Source organism: Myotis daubentonii, chromosome X, assembly GCF_963259705.1.
Source record: "Myotis daubentonii chromosome X, mMyoDau2.1, whole genome shotgun sequence".
Taxonomy (NCBI): Eukaryota; Metazoa; Chordata; class Mammalia; order Chiroptera; family Vespertilionidae; genus Myotis; species Myotis daubentonii.
Genome location: NC_081861.1, coordinates 131488205 through 131506677, shown reverse-complemented (window position 1 = coordinate 131506677; position 18473 = coordinate 131488205). Strand labels below are relative to the sequence as shown.

The 18473-nt window shown below is 40.6% G+C and overlaps 1 protein-coding gene and 1 pseudogene across 1 annotated transcript in view; both read left to right on the top strand.

Annotated features, from left to right (window-relative positions):
* SYAP1 (synapse associated protein 1) overlaps nt 1–10399 on the top strand; it is a 29772-nt gene extending 19373 nt beyond the window's left edge. The window contains exons 6-9 of the mRNA XM_059679751.1: nt 2056–2201; nt 3423–3481; nt 3926–4073; nt 6303–10399. Of these exons, the coding sequence (XP_059535734.1) occupies nt 2056–2201; nt 3423–3481; nt 3926–4073; nt 6303–6430 (481 nt within the window). The 3' untranslated portion in view covers nt 6431–10399. The remainder of the gene's footprint in view (nt 1–2055; nt 2202–3422; nt 3482–3925; nt 4074–6302) is intronic.
* Nucleotides 10400–11959: 1560 nt separating this feature from the next.
* On the top strand, nt 11960–12471 carry LOC132224575 (large ribosomal subunit protein uL15-like; annotated as a pseudogene).
* Nucleotides 12472–18473: the final 6002 nt, after the last annotated feature.

The window sequence follows — 18473 nt, the reverse complement described above, 5'->3', positions numbered from 1 at the left end:
GGGAAAGTTAATCTCACTTTTGTATGGCTGTGATGTTTTGATTTAAGGCCCCTGAATTTACTCGGGTAAACGCCCTAGGTTCTGCATTTGTTCCCCAGGTGTCTATGTACCCCTCACCTTCCCAGTGATTACCTTCTGAAAGCAAGTTTTCCAAAGTGGCTATGGTGTGTTGTCTGATTGCAGAAGAGCACACTGTAGTGAATCTTGTGTGCTTTTTAATGCAGCCTAAGATTTCATTAGCTCTTCCAGCAGCTGTAGCACACTGATATTTCTAGGCTAAACTTGTAGTCAGCTGTAAGTCCTTACTAACTGCTGTTAAACCAAGTCTCCCTCCTGCCAAATTACTTCCAAGAGGTGCTATAAGAAAAAGAGACTTCTGAGGCCACATGAGTTTGGGAAATGCTTCTTGGCACTTGATGAGAACTGAGCAACTAAGAGGTCATTATAGCTGTGACCACCTGAGTTGACTTATCCACCCCTTAACCTGCCCCCCAGCACCTAGCATGGGGCCTAGTGCATGTGCGCTCAGTAAATGTTGGTGGGTTTAATGAAAGAAAAGGTGGCTGTATCTAGCATCATGTCAGCTTGTTACCTGGCCTAGTTTGTGGAAATAATCTTTCATTTTGCCTGTGGCACTTTAAAAGCTAGCTTCCTGGCCCAGTTTGGCCATTTACAGACATGATCACCCTGTGTTCTGATATCCCTTCTAAGGCAAGCCCTGTCCTCATTCACAAGCCTGGTCCTCAGTGTTTTCTTAGTTCTCACTGATTTTCTTCTTTCCAAGTTTTTCTGTCATACTTTCTTCCTTGATTTTCCCCCATTCTAAGAACCTTCTAATAAAGCAGGAGGTAAACTCTTGTCATTTTTACTAGCAAAGCATTTTTAGAACATAAAACAAACAACTCCTCCAGGCAAAAAAAAAAAAAAAAAAAGAACACAAAACACCACACATATCCCACAAGTCACCAAAGCTGTTCTTTGGCTGTCCTTGGTTTGGGGATTTGGGCAGGGCGGGGGTGGGGGGTGGGGTACATTCTGTGTTTTTGTTGAGTCTTTTGTTTAAAGGATGTTTTTATTTAATTGCTCTGAGGTGAGCATAGTCATCAATGTTTATCTTGAAACAATCAGCAAATTTATAGAAAGGTGAGAAGTACAGTCTAAAGAACTTTTTCTTTGTCATTTTTCTGAGTCATTCTGATGCTCCATCATTCATGATTATTTTAGTGTGTATTTTCTACAAACAAGGATTTTTCTGCATAACAACTATGTAACCACCCAAATCAGGAAATGTCACTTCTGGGTTTTTACTCTCTTAATTCTCAGACCCTATTCTGGTTTTACCATATGTCCCAATAATATCTTTTTTAGCGAAAGGATCCAGTTCAGATTCACATGTTGCATTATCAACCATTCCCACCTCAATGCTGACTCCTACAGATTGCTAGTTATTTGCAAGCTACCAAACATTTCCTTTCATAAGGAACAACACCCACAATCTTTTCTTTTCACTGCTTGGAAGCTCTTATTTCTTCAGTAAACAGCAAATAATTGGTGGGGTCCTGGCTCTGTTTCCAGTCTCCCAGCTGATCATGCTGCTTTCACAGCAGCACCCAGTCTTCTTTTGCTGTAGGCAATTTGGTATCATTAAAATATCTAAAAATTTTCTTTTACCCTGTTATTCAGCTTTCATTTCGAAAGCAAATAAGCCCAGCTGGGGTGGCTCAACCTATGAACCAGGAGGTCATGGTTCAATTCCTGGCCAGGGCACATGCTCAAGTTTCGGGCTCAATCCCCAGCAGGGGGCATGTAGGAGGCAGCCAATCTATGATTCTCTCTCATCATTCATGTTTCTATCTCTCTCTCCCTCTCCCTTTCTCTCTGAAATCAATAAAAATATATTAACAAACAAAAAAAGCAAGTAAGAACTTATTGGAGCCTTTCTTGGATTTACAAATGCCCCTACAAATCATATGCTCCAATGTCCATGCAACGTATAACTCCTGCATGCATCTGTGTGCCTGCATGCTCAAATGTGTTGTTGTTTGTCTTTAAAAGCGTGAAGGAAGAAGTGTTTTGGAGGAACTACTTTTACCGTGTGTCCCTGATTAAGCAGTCAGCCCAGCTCACTGCTCTGGCCGCCCAGCAGCAGGCTGCCGAAAAAGAGAAGAGCCATGGCAGAGATGATGCGTTGCCACTGACAGGTATATACAGAGAACTCGCTGTGAAAAGGAGAGTTACTTGTAAAATATTCTTAATGTAGAGACCCTCATGAGCTTGTCATCTTGTATGTACCAGAAATGTCATCTCATTTATAGGAAAACTCTTCTTTCCAGAAGATAATGCTCTCTCTGACCCAACTCACAAGTCTTCACCAAGCTTTCCTTTACTTTGCTATCTTTTTCTTTCTTCAGGTTTTGTTTTGTTCTGTTTTTAAATACGTTTGTATTAATTTCAGAGAGAGGAAGGGAGAGGGAGAGAGAGAGAAACATTAATGAAGAGAGATAATCATTGATTGGCTGCCTCCTGCACACCCTGTACTGGAGATCAAGACCAAAACCCAGGCATGTGCCCTGACCAGGAATTGAACCAGTGAACCAGTGACTTCTTGGTTCAAGGGTCAATGCTCAACCACTGACCCACACCAGCTAGGCTATTTTGTTATATTTTTGACATTTCATGACTATCTGCATTGTATAGGTACTATTTACAACTGGAGACTTTTCCATTCATGGAATTTTAAATAATTATGCATACTGGTGTGTCCTAAGGGTCGGGTTGTTCAGACCACTTATGTAATGACATTGCTCTGCACAGTGAAAATTGGCATTTTATATGTAGATGTGTATATGAATCCAAGTGCCTATCATTCGTTTGTATTTCCTTTTATTAAATTTTTTGGAAAATGCAATTTTACCAAATACTGCCCTTGTAACAAAAAGGGCGTAAGACAGGGCTCATTAAAGACTGTATTATCTAGTAAGGTTTATAAGATAGCAAAATGTAGCCATGATTAAAGGAGAAGCTGTAATTGAGCATTGCACTTTACTTTGAACTTTCCAGCATTTGTGACAAGATGAAAACTTGGTAAATAACTTAATTCTCGTTATCCTAAAAGAAAGAGCAGAACTATTCTTTGATGGATTTTGCTAACACTGAAGTAAAAAAATTTATTTCCTGCTGACAGTCTTGTATAAGGCGCATCGAATATGATGACATGTTTAAGAAATCCCCAAAAGGAAGAGGTTGAGATGGTTTCACCTGGCTATTTCTTATAATAATGTAAAAAGTGAAAACATAACATTAAAAGTTCATTTCTGTAAAGTGTCTAGTATAATTAAACTTGTTGATTTTTTAGTTGTCATTGTTATGTGTATTTAGAATTGAATCAAGCAATTATTGTCTCTTTTATTCTCACTCCTTAGAGGCAGTACGGCCCAAAACGCCACCTGTCGTAATCAAATCTCAGCTTAAAACTCAAGAGGTAATACAGTTTTACATTGTACCTAGTAGTTGATGCCTGGAAATGAAGTCACTGTGTTAACTATCTGAGATACCATTTCAAATGACTTATGAATACAGGTCTTATCTGAAGAAGAGGGGTCCAGTACTTGTATAGTTAAGGACCTACAGCTCAGACTCGAGGGGATTCCCTGGCATAAATCATTCTAGGTGTGCTCATCGGGGATTGGACAGAATGATTGGAGTGATCCAAACTGTGAATGAATACAATAGATTCAGGTTGTAACTTGTTTCATTACCAATCAACTGTGCAGGTTAGAAGCTTGGAGAGCAGTGATTATTGGATTAGCAGAGGGAGGAAACGAAAATGATGTTGTATTAAACTGTGAGGTGACCATGAACAAGAAGTCTAGCCTATAAAGGTTGCTTAGAAAACTGTTTCCAGAGCTTGTTTGTTGCATTTCAGGATGAAGAGGAGATCTCTACCAGCCCAGGCGTTTCTGAGTTTGTCAGTGACGCTTTCGATGCCTGTAACTTAGATCAGGAGGATCTGAGGAAGGAAATGGAACAACTGGTGCTTGACAAAAAGCAGGAGGAGACAACCGTATTAGAAGGTACAAAGCAAAATAACTCTTCTGTTCCCCAATTCTGATGTTTATTGTAGGTCGTTATTATGAAGCAGGTGTACAAAAATATGCTATCACTTTTGCATTAGAATTGTTTCTCTGTTCACTAGAAGGATTCTAGCACGCATGACCAGATCTCACGCCCCTGTGCTCTAAACATGCACAGAAGCATAGAGAGGAGAAACTGAGGCCCAGTGATGCATCCCAGGCCTCTCAGCCCAAGGACAAGTGGCCAGGATTAGAGAAGAAAGCAAGTACACCTTTCATGTGGAGACGTTGCCCTCTGGCGCTCTGCTTTAAAAGCAGGCATCCTCCTTAGGTTTATGCTTGTATCTAGAAGCTTCCTTTACCAGCTGCTGTGTGCCACAAAAGCATTGCTTCTGGGAAGAAGCAGGCTGCCTCTAAAATACGAAAGTAATTTGGAAAAAAAGTGCAAGCGGGGGTTTCTTTCTTTGACATATCAGGACAAATTACTGGCTTTCTACTAGATAAAAAGCAAAGGCTGCCTGTCGGTGTGGCTCAGTGGTTGAGTGACGACCCATGCACCAAAAGGCTGCCAGTTTGATTCCTGGTCAGGGCACATGCCTGGGTTGTGAGCTAAATCCCCAATGGGGGTGTATAGGAGGCAGCCTATCGATGTTTCCCTTTTCATCGATGTTTATCTCTCTCCCTCTCCCTTCCTCTCTCTGTAAAAATCAACTAAAAATCTTAAAAAAAAAAAAAAAAAGGCCTGAGCTCATCATTAGATGAAGAGTGTTTCTTAAAGCCTTCTGAGACTTACAATTTACCGAGTTGGCTGTTCCTATAGGTTGTGCAGAAAACACCAGTCAGAAAACTGGCCCGCCTCCCAAAGGCTAGCTCCTGGCTGTTCCAGAGAGCTGTTCTTTCTCTGAATCCCTGCCCTACTTGTAATTTGGGCCACTTAATGTTCTTTTCTATAGTAGTTGTCTTGGCTCTCCAGCTAAACTGTAAGTTCCTCAAGGGCCGTTACACCTTGTCCGGTTGTCCCCTACAGTACCTAACATGGAGCCTGGTCCCCAGTAAGCAATTAGTAAACATTTCTGGGATTGATTGGTTGTTACGCAACACACTTATTTTCCCTTGAGGTCACTGCTGCAAAAAAATTAAAACATTTGGTGATTATTTTCTCTATAGCTCTTAAGTTTGCTTATTTTTAAAAGCTTTAGTTTTTAAATAGCTGGTTTATTTTGTTTTCTCACCATTTTATAACACTGCACTGCAGATGCTTTGTTCTTTGCATACATACACACACAGGTATATTGAGTGTTCAAGTGGAAAGTTGCAGCTCTAAACCTCAACATGGAAGACAAGTGTGAGAGCTCAGATGGAGCCCACATGAGGGGCCAGGCTTCAGCAAGAGACTGCCTGACTTCTTGTCACTTTCAGGCAGGAGTGAGGAACCTTTGTTCTGCCAAGGGCCATTTGGATATTTATAACATCGTTCATTTAAAATAATTCACTTTATTAATTTATGTTGTTATGAAAAAAGCTCCTAGATTTATTGAATTTCGAGTCCTACCATCGGTTGCCTTGGCAGGGCCAGACAGAATGATTTTGTGGGCCTTATGTACCCCACCCCTGTTCTAGGGAGATTACTGCTAAAGTGGTTAAGCACAGGCTGTGGAACCTGCAGATCTGGTTCCATATGTATGTCTCGCTGTCAAGCTGTGTGATCTTGGGCAAGTCCCTTAACCTCTCTCAGCCTCCATTTCCCCATCTGTAAAATGTACACAACAGTGGTATCTAGTCAATGGATTATTCTAAGGAAGAAAAAAAGTGATAGGTAGAGAATGGTTGGTGCAGTGCCTAACTTAGTAAGTGCTCAAGAAATGTTCGCTGTCTTTGCTATCATTATCATCATTGTTAATGGTAAAAATTAATTTGCAACCAAATATTAATTATCAATTATCCAGTTAAATTGAAGGAAAAGCAGAGGTCTAGGTAAAGCAAAATAATACCCCAAATCTACTGACAACATCTGATACCTTTGGTTCTACAATTAACCGATTTATCTTTTAATCATTTCTCTTGGTTACTGTTAAAATTTGCTCAATTTTTCTGAGCACACATGGTGAGGAAGCCTAAGATAATCAAAATGATCATGGCTAGGACTTACACAGGTAAGTATAGTTGAATTGTTGAAGCCAGCATGATAAATTCAGAGAGAATCTTTTCCTTCTCATCTGTTTCTTTTAGATGATTCTACAGATTGGGAAAAGGAACTACAGCAGGAACTTCAAGAATATGAAGTGGTGACAGAATCAGAGAAACGAGATGAAAACTGGGATAAGGAAATAGAGAAATTGCTGCAGGAAGAAAATTAACTGTTTACTTAAATAAGAATCCTTAACATTCTGTAACTGACATTAAATTCTAGCTGGTAACCCTCGTTGAATCAAAAGGCACAAAGAGTATAACTTTATGAAACTCAAAATTATTCTTTTTTCACATTGAAACTTGCCTCTTTAAAAAATATATAGAACAGTTATTCTAATCATTAAAAAGGGATGCTTTATGTAATATTCCTTTAATATAAATCTAGTTAGAGATGATGTTCTTATGGTCAATATTGATATCTTAGCCACAGAAACACAAGTAAAATTTTAGAATTTTGTTTCTGTGAGATCACAAATCTTCAACTGTCGTTTTCTAAACATTTGTACTTCTTGTTGCACTTTTGTTGATACACTTATGTTAAAGTATTTAATGGATTGATAACTATCAAAATTACCAAATAGTACCAAAGAACTTAAGAGGAAGCACTTTTGGAACTGTTTTCTTGGTAAGTATTTTCTACAATTCCATCTGGAGGCCAAAAGATAAAATAATCATGTTGATTTTAAAGGTATAAGCATCACGAGATTTGCCCTGGCCGGTGTGGTTCATTTGGTTGGGCATTGTCCAGTTAACCAAAAGGTTGTCACTTCGATTCCTGGTCAGGGCACATGCATGGGTTTCTCAGGCTTCCATCCCCAATAGGGAGTGTGCAAGAAGCAGCTGATCAATGTTTCTCTTTCACATTGATGTTTCCCTCTGTCTCCCTCTCCCTCCCTCTGTCTTCAAAAGTCAGTAAAAAGTCTTTTTCTTTCTTTTTTAAATCACACAATTTGACGAGAAGCACTGTGCAGAAATATTTTTTTCTCTGGGGCCTTTTCTTTCTCATTTCTTTTTAACTATACCACATATAATAATACTGTTTTTCTAAATTTCTCATCATGGCTTATAAAAAGCAGGGCCTCTCATTTTTTTTGTATTAATGACCATCAAAAGCCAGATAACCTTAAAGTCTCTTGTTCTTGTTTAAATTGTCACCACATAGAAATAACTTTGTCTTAATTAAACTGTCAGTCCTCATAAAATTGTGTTCCTCTGAGTACAACTTATGGAACGTCATTGATCAGTCCTACTTGCATTCTGCTAAACTAGAAGATGGTCATTTTAAAAGAACATGGTGGCTTAACTTCTAAGGCATTTGCTTCCCAAACCCTTCATATTTTTCAAGGAGCCTTTATTTCATAAAGGGGAATAGAATTAAGACAATTCTTTATAAGAAAAATATACACATTAGCCTGTGGTCTTCTGACAAATGTATAGTCAACGAGAGAACTGAGTGTGGGTCCAAGCGTTCATTATTCTTATGTTTGTAGTTTGGGATACACATGTGTGAGTGAGCCAGGCTGTCCTCAGCTAGGATGACTTGAATTGTAGCAATAAACTCACATACTCTAGCCAGTTTGGCTCAGTGGATAGAGTGTCGGCCCTCAGACTGAGAGGTCCTGGGTTCAATTCCAGTCAAGGGCACATATCTCAGTTGCAGGCTGGATCCCCTACCTGGGAGGCAACCAAGACACATCGATGTTTCTCTCTTTCTATCTCTCCCCCTCTTCTCTACTCTGAAAATCAATGGAAAAATGTATCCTTGGGTGAGGATTGAAAAATAAACTCACATACTCATGAAACCACTGACTCGTTATCAAGAGATTTCCACTGTGTTGCCACAGTTGCTGATTACTGAGTTTGGGTTCACAGATGATAATTGGCAGTTTCTGAAATAATGCTATTAAAGGGAAAGGTTTGTTTATTTGTTCAAACAGAATTTGCTGGAGGGATAGAAACTTGCTAAATGTTTTGAAGTTGCTGAAAATCCTAGATATAAGCAGATCAGGATATGACAGTGCTTGGCTCTTAGTATATGCTCTAAAATTGTTATTGGTGAATGTTGAATAAATACCAAAAAAAGGTTTCAGAGAAAGTTAAAAACCTAAAGTGACAATAGAAGAATGTTACTGTTGTTACTGTCAATTTTATGTGATACTCATTGCATTTAAAAACAACCTAATTGTGCATTGCCCTGTGAGGGGGGAAAAAAGGATAAAATAAGACTATACACAGCATAAAAATAGGCTGTATTTTTATGGATTCATCAAGGAGTAAAATGTTCTTTTGTAAATTATACAGGTAACTGAAGTGTTACTCCTTTAAAGGGCAAAATGATTTGTAACCATGTTTGGTGGAAAATTTCTGAGTAATACATGCCTAGGGCTTAGCCAACAAGGTACACTGAGCATAATAAACACACATAAACTTCACAGAATGTTCAAATATGCACATACTTCATCACACTACTCACTGCTGGCTCAGGAACCAGTATGAGCTGCCTGTCCTGGGAGTTTGTTAGAAATGCAGGGTCTCGGGCCCTGCCCCATACCTGCTGGTCTAGACTCCATGGAAGTTACAATGGTCTTTAAGGGTGAAATGCACTGGACTAATGTACTGATGCAGTTGAGAATTCTGGTGCTTTTTACTTTTTGCCGAACCACTATCATCCTTGGCTGACAGTATCTTTCTAGTTACAAGTGCCTCCTCTGCTGTTCAGTCGGTACTCACTGCCCACTTCCTTTCCACACTGCCAAATTAAGAGGAGCCAAGTCCCTAGGGGAACACAAATAATCCTGTGAAATCAGATGTTTCTCTTATGCACATTTCTAAGGAAAATGATGACACTAAGAAGCACAGAAATGAGGCTCTTGGAAACATTTTACGTGTTTGAGACATTTCTCTGAGCTGCTCGGTGGCATCCAAGGCCTGATGCACCCTGTAGGCTGTAAAGGATGAATGACCTGTGTGGCATGTTTATGCACATGAAATCAAATACAGAGATAGTTGAAAGGTAGTAGAACATCAAACTAAGTCTTTAAAGCCTGCTTTAGGTGCATGGAGCAATATTATACAAGAAATAACATCTACTTTTTTATGGTTATAGCAGTTTGTGGCAAGTATGTCAAATCCTCAGCTGAGTTGACCAGTCTTAGCAGGAGGTTGTGCTCTGCTATGGCAGACTCAGGTACATCATCACAGTTTCCTTATATACTCAAAAGTGGGAAATCTCAATTTGTAATTTGTGAAATGTTAAACTAGAGAAGCTTTTAGGAAATAAAGCAGCAGTTATACTTGTACTCACAGTGCTTTCAAATGCGCTATACCCAAGATGGTTTTCCACGATCAAAATAGTGTTATAAAGAGGATTTTAGAACATGTTAAAGGTTTACCAAAAGAAAACTAATGATTACATTCAACTTGCAATATTTTATTTCCTTCGACTGCTTTGCTATAAAAGCTAGGACTCTGCTTCTATAATTTAAATAATTTGATAGGGTTGCTCTTTCTGGTACTAAATTTTTTCCTCCATTTTTAAGTAAACATTTTTCAACTATAAAATAGGGGAGTTTAATTTTAGCAAATTTTGTTTTTGGCTTTTAAAATTATAAGTGGTAGAAATTTTGATATAGTTTATATAATCAGTTTTATTCAGAAGAAAACAGGCTATTTTAATAAGTGATTACTTCTATACATTGATAAGAAAAAGTTACAAAATGCATGTTACAGTACCCAAAAATGATGACAAATATGCAGGGTGTCTATATATATATATACATACATACATATATATATATATATATATACACACACACACACACACACTTTAACTGCTGATAGCTCAATGTTTCTTTTCAGATTTAACCCATTGGAATTAATTATTCAAAGTGTGTATATATTTTTGGGACACCCTTTATAGTAATCAAGCTTTGATCACATGCAGTTATATATTTCTTACAAATCATCAAACTATCTGGTCTTCACACTATGGGATTTGTTTAGATAAAGGCATTTATGATTTCAGTTGTTAAACTTTATTTTTTTACAGCACTTATTCAATGTGTCCTGATTTATTTCCAATATGGAAAACTATGTTATATTTATTCTGAAGAAATAAACCTCACTTTTAGTGGTAAGATATGTTATAATGGTTTTTCCTGAATAACTAAAAATTCTATTCTGGTAAAGAGGGCCTGCAAATATTTCAGTTATCTGGTATGTAGGCTCCTATTGTTAGAATTAAAACTGCTTTGAAATAGTGTTAAATCTTAACACATTTTACTTTTATTGTAGACTTCTACTCAAATGCAGTAGGTTGTCCATAATAAAGGTCATTCCAATTCACAGTCAGTAGGACTGTTCTGACTCAGACTTACTGTGGGATTGTTCCCTCCTCCAGTAGTGATGATATAGAGGGGTGGGCAAAAATAGGTTTACAGTTATAATACAAATAATACAATAATATAAATAACTAGAGGCCTGGTGCACGAATTCGTGCATGGGTGGAGTCCCTCGGCCTGGCTGGCAATCAGGGTCGATGGGGGCCATCTCACCCAGTCCCAGTTGGGACCGGCCAGCTGGAGGGAGGGACCGTGGGAGGTTGGCTGTGGAAGCGCACTGACCACCAGGGGGCAGCTCCTACGTTGAGCGTCTGCTCCCTAGTGGTCAGTGTGCGCCATAGTTACTGTCTGATCATAACTATCACTTAGGCTTTTATATGTATAGACTAGAGGCCCGGTGCTTGACATTTGTGCACGGGGGTGGGGGGGGGGTCCCTCAGCCCAGCCTGCGCCCTCTTGCAATCCAGGACCCCACAGGGAGCAGGCCTAAGCCAGCAGTTGGACATCCCTCTCGCAGTCTGGGGCTCGCGCAGTCCAGGACCCCTCGCTCCTTACTACCTGCCTAAAAGGGAGGCTCCCGCCACCACCGCTGCGCTCACCACCTGTGAGCCCAGCTTCTGGCTGAGCGGCACTCCCCTTGTGGGAGCACACTGACCACCAGGGGGCAGCTCCTGCATTGAGTGTCTCCCCCTGGTGGTCAGTGCGCATCATAGCAAACGGTTGTTCCGCCGTTGTCCATTTGCGTATTAGGGTTTTACTATATGGGATAATATAAGAATAAGCTCTGTTTCAGGTACTCACAACTGTAAACCTACTTTTGGCCATGCCATATATTGATCTATCTTGTTCTTTCCTAATAGCTATGATGAGCACTTTCTGCTGGCTAGAGCTAACACTCAACAAGGTTAACCAGATCCTGTAAGAATTAAGCCTGTTCTCAATAAAGCTGTAAAATTAAACCCGTGAACTACTAAGTAGAGATTATAGTTCAATTCATAATGGAGAATTTTGGTTATTGCTAAAGTATGCACATTATAATCATAATAATAGCCATTAAGTGTCCAATATTCTCCGCCATTACTGCACTTAGACACTAATCCAGATAGAGCAAAATGGCTATATCACACTACAATTTTAACTCTTTCATGGAGATTGCAGGGTATAAAAGTGATGTGAGACTGAGCTAAATTGTATGCCCCTATCAAATGAATGTGGCACATGAATACAATAGTGCCACTGCAAAATTAGTATAAAGTGTTCTTTGTTAATTGAATTAACAATGCATGCTTGTGAAATTAAGGCATGAAAATAGGTAACACTAAAAATTTGGACAACACAAAAGTAATTTCATAAGAACACTGTGTTGGGCTCTTGCAACTCGGCCGCCAACATGCCATCCAGACTGAGGAAGACCCGCAAACTTCGGGGCCACGTGAGCCACGGCCACGGCCGCATCGGCAAGCACAGGAAGCACCCGGGGGGCCGCGGGAATGCTGGCGGCCTGCATCATCACAGGATCAACTTTGACAAATATCACCCAGGTAACTTTGGGAAAGTTGGTATGAGGCGTTACCACTTGAAGAGGAACCAGAGCTTCTGCCCAACTGTCAACCTTGATAAACTGTGGACCCTGGTCAGTGAGCAGACACGGGTGAATGCTGCCAAAAGCAAGACTGGAGTTGCTCCCATCATTGATGTGGTGCGATCGGGCTACTACAAAGTTCTGGGGAAGGGATAGCTCCCAAAGCAGCCTGTCATTGTAAAGGCCAAGTTCTTCAGCAGAAGAGCCGAGGACAAGATTAAGGGTGTTGGTGGTGGGGCCTGTATCCTGGTAGCCTGAAGCTACATGGAGGGGAGTTCATTAAAATGTCCAAGTACTTTTGTAAAAAAAAAAAAAAAAGAACACTGTGTTGGATGTCTTAATGTCCACATTGCCATGCTTTTCTTTTTATATATGTTTTTATGGATTTCAGAGAGGAAGAGAGAGATAGAAACATCAATGATGCGCCGGCCAACATGGCTCAGTGGTTGAGTGCCAACCTATGAACTAGGAGGTCATGGTTCGATTCCCTGTCAGGGCACATGCCCGGATTGCGGGCTCAATCCCCAGTGGGGGGCATGCAAGCGATCAATCATGAGCAATCATTAATGTTTCTATCTCTTCCTCTCCCTCTCTGAAATCAATAAAATATTTTTAAAATATATACATTTTTAAAGGTACTACTTTAATTCTGTTTCAGTGTTTTTTAATTTTCTGAAATGTATGTAATATCATAGACTTTCAGATTGAATAAGGCAGATTAAATATATGCATTTATCTCCACTTCATCCACGAGGTCCACTAAATTAAAGGAATAAAAAGGAAAGGTATAAATTTATAATGACGAAAACAAGAGAGCAAGCAACAGCAGTCAGAGCGCAGACATTTGGATGCTTCTGAACCCTGGAAAGGCTCAGGAATTCTGGAGACATACTACTTTGATGGCCAAGGAAACTGGTATCAGGGTGGGCAAATAGCAGTCTCTGCCACAATTTAAAACTGAAATTCAGCCCTAGCCGGTTTGGCTCAGTGGATAGAGCATCGACCTGTGGACTGAAGGGTCCTAGGTTCTATTCCGGTCAAGGGCACATGCCTGGGTTGTGGGCTCGATCCCCAGTAGGGTGAATGCAGGGGGCAGCTGATCAATGATTCTCTCTCATCATTGATGTTTATATCTCCCTCTTCCTTCCTTTCTGAAATCAATAAAAACTTTTTTTTTTGACAAAACTGAAAGTAAAAAAAGAGTGGTATTGGCCAGCCGGTGTGGCTCAGTGGATCCATGCACCCAGGGGTCACAAGTTTGATTCCCAGTTAGGGTATGTGCCTGTCAATGTTTCATCGATGTTTCTATCTCTCTATTCCTCTCTAAAGTCAATAAAAACTTTTTTTTTAAAAAAAAAGCAGTATTTAAGTATGTTATGAGATATAGAAGCTAACATGAAATTGTTAAGAGGTTTAAAATGAGTTCCTGGGAAGTTGGGGTGGAGTAGGGCAAGTTAGGAGTCTACTGTTTTATTATTATTACTGTTTTATTATTATTACTAGAGGCCCAGTGCACGAATTTGTGCACTGGTGGGGTCATGGCCTGGCCTGCGGGGATAGGGCTGAAATTGGCTGAAATTGACATCCTGAGGGGTCCCGGATTGCGAGAGGGGGCAGGCCAGGCCGAGGGACCCCACTGGTGCACCATCGGGGCTGGGGAGGGACTGTGGGAGGGCTCTAGGGCGTATCCAGTCCATCTCACCCAGTCCTGATCAGCCATACCCCTGCAGCAAGCTAATTTACCAGTCGGAGCGTCTGCCCCCTGGTGGTCAGGGCGCATCATAGCAACTGGTTGAACAGTTGGACACTTAGCATATTAGGCTTTTATTATATAGGACTAGAGGCCCGGTGCATGAATTTTGTGCGGGGGGGGGGTCCCTCAGCCCATCCTGCACCCTCTTGCAATCTGGACCCCTCAGGGGATGTCCAACTGTGGGATCAGGCCTAAACCCACAGTCGGACGTCCCTATTGCAATCCAGGACCACTGGCTCCTAACCACTTGCCTGCCTGCCTGATCACCCCTAACCACTCGCCTGCCTGCATCATTGTCCCTAACCCTTCTGCCTGCCTGCCTGATAGCCCCTAACCATTCGCCTGCCTGCCTGATTGCCCCTAACCACTCTGCCTGCCTGCCTGATCACTCCTAACTGCTAGCCTGCCTGCCTGATCGCTCCTAACCACTTTGCCTGCCTGCCTGATCGCCCCTAACCACTCACCTGCCTGCATCATTGTCCCTAACCCAGCCGTGGGCAAACTACAGCCCATGGGCCATATCCGGCCCATTTGAAATGAAGAAAAATATTGAAAAAAAAGACCGTACCCTTTTATGTAATGATGTTTACTTTGAATTTATATTAGTTCACACAAACACTCCATCCATGCTTTTGTTCCGGCCCTCCGGTCCAGTTTAAGAACCCATTGTGGCCCTCAAGTCAAAAAGTTTGCCCACCCCTGCCCTAACCCTTCTGCCTGCCTGCCTGATTGCCCCTAACCACTCTGCCTGCCTGCTTGATCGCACCTAACCACTCTGCCTGCCTGCCTGATTGCCACTAACCACCTGTACCTCGGTCCCCGCTGCCACAACTTCATCTGGAAGGACATCTGGCTATCTGGTCTAATTAGCCTATTACACTTTTTTTTTAAATATATATTTTATTGACTTTTTACAGAGAGGAAGGGAGAGAGATAGAGAGTTAGAAACATCGATGAGAGAGAAACATCGATCAGCTGCCTCCTGCACATCTCCTACTGGGGATATGCCCGCAACCCAGGTACATGCCCTTGACCGGAATCGAACCTGGGACCTTTCAGTCTGCAGGCCGACACTCTATCCACTGAGCCAAACCGGTTTCGGCTAGCCTATTACACTTTTATTATTATAGATTATTATTTGTTAATCCTCAAATATTTTTTCTTTTTTTTTTTTTTAGGGAGAGTGGAAAGGAAGGGGAGAGACACACAGAGAGAAACATAGATGTGAGAAAGACACATGGACTGGTTGCCTCCCACACATGCCCGACTAGGAATTGAACCCAGGACCCTTCTATCCATTGTGCCAAAATGGCTAAGGCAGGGGTCTACTGTTTTAAAGGCCTTGTGTCATTGCACTTGTAAAATTAAGTATATGACTCATTTAGACTTAAAAAGGAAAACTTCTTTTAAAAGCTGCCGAAACCGGTTTGGCTCAGTGGATACAGCGTCGGCCTGCAGACTGAAAGGTCCCAGGTTCGATTCCGGTCAAGGGCATGTACCTGGGTTGCGGGCACATCCCCGGTGGGGGATGTGCAGGAGGCGGCTGGTCGATGTTTCTCTCTCATCGATGTTTCTGACTCTCTATCTCTCTCCCTTCCTCTCTGTAAAAAATCAATAAAATATATTTTTAAAAAAATAAATAAAAAATAAAAAAAAATAAAAGTTACTTTTGACAGGGGTATGGGGGAAGGTAGGCAAATACTGTAGATGGGAATGTAAAATAGAAAAATTTTTTGAATGACAGTTGGGTTAAATGGATCAAAATTTTAAATGCGTGAAACGTTTAGTCTAGCATTTCCACTCTTAGAATTTATTCTAAGGAAGTAATTGGACAAACGCTGCTTTGATTATAAAAAAGAAAAAATGGACTACTTATATGCCCTACACCCAGAATCTTGATTTGAAAAGTGATGGCTCATCCATACAATGGAATTACATGCAAATATTTCAAATGATGGATTTTACACCTACCAGACCATCAAAATGTAAAATAGCGAGAGTTGGTGAGAATGTGAAACAATGAGAACATTGATATTCTGCTGGTGAGAGTGTACACCAAGCATGTCAAACTCTAAGGCTAACACAAGCTAAATAAACAAGGTGTAAGTTTATGTGGGCTGCAAAAAGACAAAAGCTTCAATTTTCATAGGAATGTAGGTTTATTTCAATAGAGACATGCTGAGTACAAAGGGCTGAAATAAATGAGTCATTGTTAAGAAAATAATAGAACATTTTAATAAAAATTAATATTTTTTCTTGAACTTTAACTTACCAGACACTGAATAACAGCACAAATTAATAAGCGTAATGCTGATAAACCTATTTTTCTTGTTCTCTGTAAGCGAAATATTTCCTGTTGCGCACACCAAACAAGTCAGTCCAAGACTAATGACGTGGCCATCAGTTCTAAAATATTCGCTGCTAGTATTAGTGGAGAAAAATGGAGAGTGCGCCTGCGCGTAAGGCATGTAAGGGAAATTAATGCAACACGATTACAGTAATCAGTCATTAGCGAATGTTGTAGTTCATTGTTAATAATTATGTATAACAGGATATTGTAAAAATTAAGTTACGAAATTTTTATTAAAACATTTCTAGCTCTGACTGGTTTGGCTCAGTGGGTAGAGCGTCGGCCTGCGGACTTAAGGGTCCCGGGTTCGATTCCAGTCAAGGGCATGTACCTTGGTTGCGGGCACATACCCAGTGGGGAGTGTGCAGGAGGCAGCTGATCGATGTTTCTCTCATTGATGTTTCTAACTCTCTATCCCTCTCCCTTCCTCTCTGGAAAAATCAATAAAATATATTTTAAAAACAACAACAACAAAAAAAAAACATTTCTAACATACCGTTATATTGGCTGGGCCACAAAAATATTCGTTGTGGGCCACAGGTGGCCCCGCAGGCTGCGAGTTTGACATGCTTGGTGTACACTGATACAATCTGTTCTGGAAAAAACAAACATGGGCATTACTTAAATAAAAAGTTGAATATGCACTTCTCTTTAACCAGCAATTCCTCCCCTAGGGAGTATAAAATGATATAACTATATCAGAAAATTACTGTTATCTAGTTAAATGGAAGGATATACACCCATGTGCAACTAGGTGACATGCAAGAATGTCCATAATAGTGTTCTAGTGGCCTCAGGCTACACACAGTCATGTGAATGAATCTATGAATCTCACAAATATGTTGAGCAAGAAAGGCAAGACCCAAAAGAAGAGAATGACTTTACCTACATAAACTTCAAAAAGAATTAAAATGAAACTATGAACAGTGAAATGAAAAGAAGCGACTACCACTTAAGTCATATAATACAGAGCTAGAATAGGAGAACTTGGCTTTACTTCAGGGGAACAGAACAATAAAGATGCCAGAAAAAGAAAAGGCATGTTACTACATGCAAATACTAACCTTGCATATACAGAACTGAAAATACCTAGTCAAAACACCAGTGTGCTCTTCTTCACAGGAGTATCTAATAAAAAAATGAAAGACTTGTTTTAAGAGGGAATGAATACAATATGGATGCTGGAGAGATAATTGCTAAGGAAATCCCACTCCTAGCACACCAGGGGAGAAGATAAGGTCTGGCTAGTTTAGGAGCTTGAGGCAGTTCTTTTAATCAACTGGGTAAAGAAAAGTCTCATTCTTTAAAATAAAAGGCTTAAAAGAAACCTAAGGGCTTTTAATTTAAAAATGTATTGCGTGCATTGCAACTAAGCTGAGTCATCGCCCTGGAGACTGATGCTGTAGGTGAAGCGCCACTGAAGCCTGCTAGGCAGGGAAAGGCCAGGTCTACCTGGATCCCAAGTCATTTGTTTTGTTCATCGAGGCTCTGATGTGATTTCTTTGGGATAAAGGATTTTGTTGACTGTTTAAGAAAGTGATGTCGGCTGAAGCCGGTTTTGCTCAGTGGATGGAGCGTCGGCCTGCGGACTGGGGGGTCCCAGGTTCGATTCCGGTGGGGGGCATGTGCCTTGGCTGCGGGCACATTCCCGGTGGGAGATGTGCAGGAGGCAGCTGATCGGTGTTTCTCTCTCATCGATGTTTCTGACTGTCTCTCTCCCTTCCTCTCTGTGAAAAATCAATAAAATATATTTAAAAAAAAAAAAAGAAAGTGATGACGGAGCTCTGCATTTGACATGAGAGAAGGTTCACGATATAATGTTAAATGAAATATAAAGGGTAAATTACGAAAACATGTTTAATACGTCAACACGTTTTCTTCCAAAAATGCATGTGTATGTCTGTTGGGCATGTATATGCATAGAAAAATGCTTACACCAAAATATTATCAGTAGCTATGATTGCGGGCTCTATCCCCAGGGGAGGGCGTGCAGGAGGCAGCAATCAATGGTTCTCTCTCATCATGGATGTTTCCATCTCTTGCTCCCTCTCCTTTCCTCTCTGAAATCAATTTAAAAAAATTAAGAAAAATGTGATTTGGGGTTCAAGTCGAGAACCCTGTAAAAAAATCTTTAAAAAAAAAATCCCTTGATCGTTGTTTATTATAAAGGTGAACCCTGATAGGC